Source organism: Acanthisitta chloris, unplaced genomic scaffold, assembly GCF_000695815.1.
Source record: "Acanthisitta chloris isolate BGI_N310 unplaced genomic scaffold, ASM69581v1 scaffold20172, whole genome shotgun sequence".
Classification (NCBI taxonomy): Eukaryota; Metazoa; Chordata; class Aves; order Passeriformes; family Acanthisittidae; genus Acanthisitta; species Acanthisitta chloris.
The window spans coordinates 2514-11285 of NW_008662427.1; the positions used below are offsets into that span (position 1 = coordinate 2514).

General features: G+C 52.0%; 1 protein-coding gene across 1 annotated transcript in view; it reads right to left on the bottom strand.

The window, feature by feature from the left end:
• Positions 1-1399: 1399 nt before the first annotated feature.
• LOC103798351 (axin-1) overlaps positions 1400-8772 on the bottom strand; it is a gene marked incomplete at its 5' end in the record, with an annotated part of 21993 nt that continues 14620 nt past the window's right edge. Inside the window, 4 exons of the mRNA XM_009070606.1 lie at positions 1400-1873; positions 2681-2848; positions 7527-7772; positions 8398-8574. Coding sequence (XP_009068854.1) covers positions 1747-1873; positions 2681-2848; positions 7527-7772; positions 8398-8574 — 718 coding nt within the window. The remainder of the gene's footprint in view (positions 1874-2680; positions 2849-7526; positions 7773-8397; positions 8575-8772) is intronic.

Genomic DNA, 8772 nt, shown 5'->3' on the forward strand with positions numbered 1-8772 from the left:
GGCCCTTCACTGGACCAGTCCCATCCAGAGGCTGCTGAGGGCTTGTGTCTGCTCCACAGGGAAGGAAGAAAGCAGCAGGCATTGGGACATGGGGTTTTATTTCATTTTATCCAAGTACCTTTGAAAAGATCATTGTACAAGTCAGCACATGAGAATGCAGAGGAAACGTCGCCGGGGCTGCGCAGCCGCTGTACATATTTACAGGGACCCCCTGAGAAAAAAGGGGAGACGGAAATCCCGGGCATGTTAACAACCTCACCAGACACACCACCATCAGAACTTCAAAACCAGGGAGTAAAACCCCTCATAATGCTGTTCCCGAGCTCAAAAAAATTGTGGATTTTTACTGGACTTCACGTAGTGTATAGGCAAGTCCCAGAACTGTGGTTTAAAGGCACTCGGTGACATATACAACAGGCTGAGTCGCACCCCGGCGGTGCCACGCGGGCCCTGGAGCTCCAGTGCCACCATGGCCAAGAGCAGCACTGGACAGGACAAATGCTGATGTGGAAGTCCCCAGCTTTGGCAGTCACCCCTGTTTCTGTGGGTGGGCAAGGGCAGGTCTCCAAAGGAGCTGACACAGTAGTGGGATGCCAGGGCAGCAGGGCCCAGGCAGGGAGAAGGGCAGGGGTGTGGAGCACTGGCACAGCCCCAACTTTCTTGCGGCCGAGTACACCCAGGAGGCTTCCCGGGGTGCCAGCTGCCCACTGGCCCTACATGAGCCCCACAGACTGGCATCTATGACTCCCCTTGTGCAGTGCCCTCATGCTGCCTCCCCAGACACAGAAGCCAAAAGATGAAGGACTCATACAAACACATACTTTGTCCTCAGCTATAGTGTCTCATCAGTTCTGTCCCTCCTATGGTTCTCCTAAAGAGTTCCCTGCTCAAAGCCCAGGGGTCTGGGCATGTCCTCACTGGGCACATGGGTGCCAGCCCAGCACCTCCCAGGGAGCAATCCCTTCTCCAGGGGCACAGGACACACACACAAGAGTGTGCAGGTTGTGGGATGCCAGCACTGAGCCTGCCACACCAGCTCTGAGCTGGTCCTTACTCTGTTGTAAGCCTCCAGTCCCGGGAGGCACTGACCCTTCCATCCCTCAGGGATCTACTCGGTTGCAAGGAAGCTCAAGAGGAAAAAAAAGACCCATCCTACCATGTCCAGCAGCTGAGCCTGCCAAGGAGACCAGACACTGACTCCTTCCAAATGGCTCAATAACCTTCACAGCCCCTCGGGGGTGGGGATGCCCCTTGCACACACGAGAGCAGCTCTGCCCCAGGCCACGGGCACAGGGCAGGGTGCAGGGACAACATGGAGCAGCTGGAGTCTGACAGATGGCTGTACACTTTGGGCGAGTTCTGCAGTACCTGTATGTTTTGCATTTACATAAGAGCACTGTGACATTGGAAATATTTTCCTTTTATTACAATATATCAAAAATATGCAGCTTTAGTAAACAAGGTCATATTACACTTTCTAATGCACTGTACAATGCTACATTACACTTATATTCGGTATGGAGAGGGAGCCCAGGCTCCCACTGGCAGGTTCGTGGGGTGAATCGGTGTCCACCGGTGTCCTGGAGCTTGCCCAGGTCTGTGCTGGAGGGGGAGTGGGTGCTGCCCCTCCACCCTGGGCTTGCCTGGTGCCCACGGCAGCAGCACCACCAGTGTCCACCCCAGGCCTTCTCCTCCGGTCCCAGAGTCCTTCACAGTCCTGTCCTCGTGCCTCAGCAGCCCAGGAGCCTAGTCAATCTTTTCCACCTTCCCGATGATCTTCTCTTCAAAGATGGGCAGGATGGTGTCATCCTCCCGCACCTCCTCGAAGACCACACCACAGTCGAACTCGTCACTCACTTTCTTAAAGTAATACCTGAAAAAACACAAACGTTGTGTGGGGGGGGAGGGAAAAATGCAGGTGAATGGTCATGGGGTACTATGGTCCTCAAACCTGGGCACAGCCCTTCCATGGCTCTGAGCTCATGGTGTGTGGGGAGATGCTCCCTGAGATGTGGAGGCAACTGAAACCAAACTTCTGCCCCTGCCCTCACCCAGTGAGCAAACAGAGTAGTGGGGATCCCTGCAACATGATCAGGAGCTACAGCCCTGAATCCAAGCCCATCCACAGTTCTCTCAAAAGCAGTAGCTGAGACACCTGTGTTGGTGGAGCATTTCTAGGCAGGCTTTCCCATGGCAGTTCCTACTTGGAAGAGGGAACTTGGAGACCTACACAGACCACATCTGGCTGCTTTGGGACTCTGGCAGGACACAACCTTCCTGTGCTCACCAAAGAAAGCTTTGGGAGGAGCCAAAACAGCTCTGAAGTCTCAGAGTTCCCCACAGCATCACTTGAGTACCAGCTGATGCTGCTCCTCACCAGCTCAGGACCCTGCAGGGCAGCTCAGCAGCTTCTGCTGGAGGTGCAAATCATGATGCAGGACATTTCTGCTACAAACCCCGACCTCCCTCATCCCTCTAACCTGCCTCTTCATCAGCCAAGGTGCCTTGGCCATGCTGCCACATCCTCACCACAGCATGTCATGAGGGAATCCTCCTGACTTACCTCCACCAAACTCCTTCACCTTGGTGGGGGCAACACTGCCATGTCCTGACAGTGGCATCTGCCAGGGGTCACTGACAGTCTGCTGTCACTGTACCACCTGCAGGGAGCAGCCCTTACCTGTAGTTCCCTTTCTTGGTCAGCAGCTCCTTGAACTGTCCCAGGGTCACCACGCGCCCCTTGACGAGGGTGCGGTACGGGATGGGCTCTCCGCAGAAGTAGTAAGCGACCACGATGTTCTCACAGGGCTGGGAGGCACCACTGCCTGGTCTTTTCTGGGGCTTCAACCTGCCGTGCAAACATAACATAGAATTTTAGGGGTTGAAATAGACCTTATAGATCATCTAGTCCCAACCTCTTGTCATGGGCAGGGACACCTCTCCACTAGACCAGGTTGTTCAAGGCCCCATCCAACCTGGCTTTGAACACCACCAGGGTCAGGGCAGCCACCACGTCCCTGGGCAACCTGTGCCAGTGTCTCACCACCCTCACAGGAAAATACTTTTTCCTAATATCTAACCTAAATTTTCCTCTTTCAGTTTGTACCCATTGCTCCTTGTCCTGTCACTGCAGCTCCTAACAAAGATTCCCTCTCCGGCTTCCCTGTAGGCCACTTCAGACACAGGGAGGTGCTCTGAAGTTTCCACACAACCTTCTTTTCCCCAGGTTGAACAGCTCCAACTCCCTCAGCCTGTCTTCACAGGGGAGATGCTCCAGTCCTCTTATCAACTTTGTGGCCTCATCTGGACTTGCTCCAACATACAAATGACCTGCTGAGTGCCAGCCCACGGTGCTGGAGGCTCTGCTGCCCGTCCCATGCCAAGGCAGCTGCCTTCTCCCAAACCTCAGTGACTTTACATCTCCTGTGTTTTCCCAGCTCTCAGAATGTTGGTCTGAGCCCACACACCGGAGCTCGGCTACGTGGTGCCATCACTAGACTGAAAGTGTCAGCCCAGCCTTCACCCCATTTTCAGAGACAGACAAAAGCAGCAATAATAAAACTCAGGGTACTCTGCCCTTCTGCAGAGCCTTTCATCTGGGGTGTTGAAAATGCTGCACAAACACTGGAGCAGCCTACACAAATTGGTACCCTGGCATGAGAGGTCTGAGCCAGAGGCAGCCTTCCCTTTCAAAGTCACATAAAACACACTTGGCAGCTTAAAAAAAAAAAGACTTTAAAAGCATGCTGGGTAAAAAAAGATGATTTTGTATTTACATGACTGGAAAGTTGCTGTAAAATCCAGAATTTGCCAAGCACATGAGGTAATCGCCGTTTTGGAAATGACTCTGACCTTAACCTTTAAACACTGGCTGGCAGGCAGAGCACCTTTTCATGGTGTGCCCACATAAACACTGGCACTGCAAACCCACACCAGACACAGCCTTTTCACCTCTTCCTACAGGCAGGAGAGGTCTAAAGTTCAACTGAACAACCTTCCTGGTGCCTGCTCTGCCTGGGAGACCTTTGGAGAAGATGCAGCATCCTGACAGGCAAGGGTCTGTGCTCCTGGTGCCAGCAGAGCTCTCAGAGCCTCTCCCATCCCTGTATCAAAGCACAGGATGCCCTTTAGCTAGAAAAACATTAAGGAATTGAGTCATCCTTGGAAAAAAAAATATGAGGCATTTAAAGGGAAAATGGGTCATAAATTCAGGCAAATTCTGTGAACCCTGTGAGCCAGAAGTTAATTGAAGGGGTTTGGAAAACCTCAAAGTCCCTAAGCTTCTCTTAATCCTGCTAGAGACAAGTCATGACTAAGAGAGGGCTGCTGTGTGCCTGGGGACCTGGGGACACTGCAGCGTGACCAAGGCAGGCAGCAGAGCGGGTTCCCAGAGGCTGCTGTTCTCCTGTGCCTGGGGAGAAGGAGAGGACAGGACACCCCTGAGCTCTGCTGTGGCAGAAACAAGAGGGTAAGAAGCAAGACTGTGCCAGTGGCCGGGAGGCTCCTTCCTCCTGCCATGTACTTCAGTCCTGCAAGGCCATTTCGAAGGCGCTCAGCCTGGCTCCAGTGCTCACCTCTTTCCAGAGCAGAGACGTGCCTGAAGATGATGCCTGAAATGATGCCCAGAAGTGAGCTACTCCATGATCTTGCCAGGCACAGAGCAGAGACTGACAGGCCTTTAGCTCCCCAAGCCTCCCTGTTTTCCTTTTTTAAAAATGGGACTATGTTTCTCCTTTTCCAGTCAGTGGGAACTTAAGCTATGACTTCTCCAATACAGTGGCTGCTGAGACACTTCATCCACTGGTGCCCTCAGGCCCCGTGGATGGAGCTCAACACATCCCATGGACTTGTGCACCTTCAGGTTCCTTAGATGATCTCAAATCTGAACTTCTAACACATCAGGCAATGGTTTATTCTCCCAGTCCCTGCCTTTGCCTCCTGCAACTCAGGTGCTGTGGCTGGAGCACTTGCTGGTAAAGACCAAGGCAAAAAAGCCTTCTAGATGCCCCAGGTAACCAACTCTCCCATTTCCTTCCAGAGAGGGCCCACATTTTCCCCAGTCTTCCTTTTATCACCAATGTACCTAGAGAAGGTTTTCTTGTTGCCCCTGAAATCCCTGGCCAGCTTTAAGTCTATCAGCAGAACTCACACACATCCCAAACTGCAGCCACCGACCTCCAGCAGGCTAGAGCTGAGCTGATTAATATGGAATCACTGAAAATGTAATTTTCCAAGAGCTTCTCTCAAGAGAATGAGACAACACAACTGTCTCCACTTTCGTCATTGCCAAGAGACCTCCTGAGACCATGGCTTGCACATAGAGGCCACCAGACTGACTCTGAGCCCTGCCTCATTACAGCTGCCACCTGCACCCCTCTCCTGGGTGGCAGTGTGACCCAGAAACAGCACCAGGTACCACTGCCCTGCCCCTTCTGGAGGTTGCTGCATTTGTCACAGGCATGAAATGCTATCTGGTATGGAAACAGCAGCACTCACCTGACTCTCTGCAACTGCATTCCAGTCCTGACTCCTTAGCTATATAAACCAGTGGTGCTGGGGGTGGAGAGCTTCCAAAAGCACCCAGCAGATGTTACCTTGGTGGGTATCCTGGCCACTAGCTCTGCTCCTCTTCCAAACTTGGCCTAACACAGCTAATTCCAAACTGAGATCATGCTAATGTTCTCCCTGCTTGCAAAGATCCTTTCTTTAAAAAGCTGGTATTAATTACTTCATCCAGCTATGAACTGTGACACTGAGCTACAGAAAATGGCTCAAATCCTGAACCTGATGGGCACTGGGACTGCAGTGCTGGGCACTGGTGTGCTGCTGGATCTGCAGGTCATTCAGTACTGGATGGCTAATCCTGCATTGCTTGCTAGCAGCAGCCAGGTAGCTATCTCAGAGATCAAGGTCCTTCCAAATGCTGGGGAATAAGGGAGAGAAAGGCTTTTTTCTGCAATATACATGTGATTTCCAGAAGAATATCTACTGTTCCCGGCACAAGCACTGCAGATGCCTCCCTTATTCCCACGGGGTGGGAGTGAGACTGTGGCACCCCCAGTGTGGTGGGGAAGGCCATTGTTGGGAGGGGAGTGGCTGGAGAGCCGTTTTGGCAAGCCAGCCTGGCTGTACAGAGCTGGCACTGTGCACTCTCCTCACACAGCCAGCTCAACTGGAGCCTCAAGGATACCTCTGGGCTCACCTCCACCTCTCCATGCTTCCCCAAGGCTGCTGACAAACCTGGGACACTGGCTCCAATTTCCCAGAGTTCTTCAAAGCTCTGGACTGAAATAAATGGTGTTTCCATGTGAGCTTCCCTCTCAGTTTCTCCTGTGTTCTCATTGAGCTGAGAGGCCTATTTCCAGGCAAGCTCCTGTGCAAGCAGAGCAGCCCAGCACTGGGCCCACTCGGCCTGTCCTCCCACAGGTGAACACCAGGCTTACAACACATGCCAAATTAATGAGCATTAATTGCACGGCCCAGGCCAGTGTTTCCAAAGCGTGGACAGACATTTCTGGGGAAGGTGCATGACTTTAGTAGGACTCTACATGACTCTCTACTAATAAACCTATCTATCCAATTACACCAGCTGAAAGGTACATCACATAAACTTGGCTTAACCTGACTTGGGAGAGCCCTCTAATTACCTGGCTTTCAATCAGTGCTCTGACATGAATATGCACAAGTCTGCTACCTGGTCACTGCAAGCAAAAATAATTGGAGCTTGGCAATTAAGAGCTTCTTTTTCAAATTACATTTGTGTTTCTAAGAGTCAGACCGCAAAGTCTGGAGTTTTCAGAAGGCAGCTGTAAAGCCATGAAAGGTTTTTAATGGACAAAGTGCTTTCAGCTGTTAACAGTAATTATCTAGCACTTCCAAACTGCTTTTCATTGGAGAGTTCCATGTGCCTTGCAAATAATGTTCACTGAAAGATAACACAGAGCAGGAGAAGGAGCTCTGCAACAGCCATTAAGCTGAGTCATAAAAGGATGCAGTGGCTTGGGTACAGCAACACAGGAGTCAGTGCTGCTGCACCAGGGCTACAGCACAGTGCTCTCACCCAGAGGCCACAAGCAGCCTTTGCCAGAAGCCTGTGTGAGATGTAGGTAAAGAGCAAATACATATTCACCTTCTGCACTTAATTCTGCTGCATCCTGGTGAATTCTGCTGAATTCTGCTCCTGCACCAATCTCTGGAGTCATCATGTGAGTGTGAATGAGCAGAGACAGTGAGTACCAGGGGAGAGAGCTCTCCCATGTGTACTCCCCCTGCTCAGCCCCTGCCCATCCTGCCAGGAGCATTTCCAGCCTCTCCACCCACAAACCTCAAGCTCAGGCCCTCAAGGAGGGTTTGGCATTCGCATCACCATGTCAGAGGGACTGAAGCAGATTTCTCTGACCTCTTACAGAGAGAGCACCCAGTTGGTGCTGGAGACCTGAGCAGAGGACATGGCCATCTCTCAGCTGCTCACCTTCAGAGCAGTCTGTCCCATCCCTCCCACGCACAGTCAGACCTTATCACAGTACCTTTGTTTAAGGGGGAGTTTTCCAACCCTTTTTTCCTCTTCCTCCAACCTCCTACGAGCTTCTTCCAGCTGGGTGAGAGGGTTGGGCGCTGGATTGGGCGGCATGGTAGGATCTTGGATGAAGGGGTGAGAAGGCTGGACAACGTTTCGGAACTGGGCGCTGACCCACGGATGCACCGCAACAGGTCGCTCAATGGAGAGAGGTCGGACCATGTCATGGGACAGCTGCTTCTTAGCACCTGAAGAGCTACAAACAAACACAAAGGTTTTACATGGACCACTGAGATGCTCTGCACAGGCACACACTCATTCCCAGGTAGACCTGCTGCTCCTGCAGCTGGACAGGGGCACCACTGGGAAGCTTCTCACAGCAAGACTTTCTGCAGAGAGGGGAGTACCATCCACCTCTAGAGATTTCCTGACACCAAGTCCAGAGACACCAGAGTGAGCAGCCCAACTCTGACGCAAACCCCATAGATCAGTGTAAGGACTCACATCAATCCACAATACATAAAAAGATGCCCTCCCCTGTGCTGCCAATATAATGGTCAGCATCTCCAGGGAAGAGGATGTTGCAGAGATGGGCACATCCTTCTCCAGCTCCAGGGACAGAACCTGGTGGCCTGGCACTGCCCATGGCCCCGGCACTGCAACCTGCCCTGGCTTTTACAGTCATCCTTCAGAAAAAACAGCCCTCATAACTCCCAAGCAATTCTCAGTCTCCAAAGGGTCTAAACCCTTGGTGTGGTGGATTCTTGCCTTCCCAAGATGTCCAGGAACAAAGCAGCCTGCCAACAGCCTAGACACACACACACCTTGTACAGGGGATGCAATGCAACAGTATGAAGACCCCTCACTCTGCCAGCCCTTACCCATGGTTTGTTTTCTTATGCCTGCTGATCTCCTTCTCTCCTTCTATGATCCACTGAAGGATCTTCTGGTTTCTCTCCACATCTTCAGGAGATCCTGGCATCTCATAGTTGGCACCATCACTTTTCCCTGAATCAGTCTTCTTAACATTCCTTTTTGAGAGCAGACTTGCCTTCCCACTGCAAGAACAAAGCTTAAGACATTAGCACTTTGCCTAAGCCAAATCACTGCAGACCAGGGCAGAGAATGGACATGTCTATCTCCAGACACTTTCCAGGGCTCCCTGCTCTACCAAGGCTCAAACCGACTGTGCTGCAGTTGAGGCTAACAGCAAGCCTGGCTAGACCTGGGCACACCAGCTCTTCTGCCCAGCCACC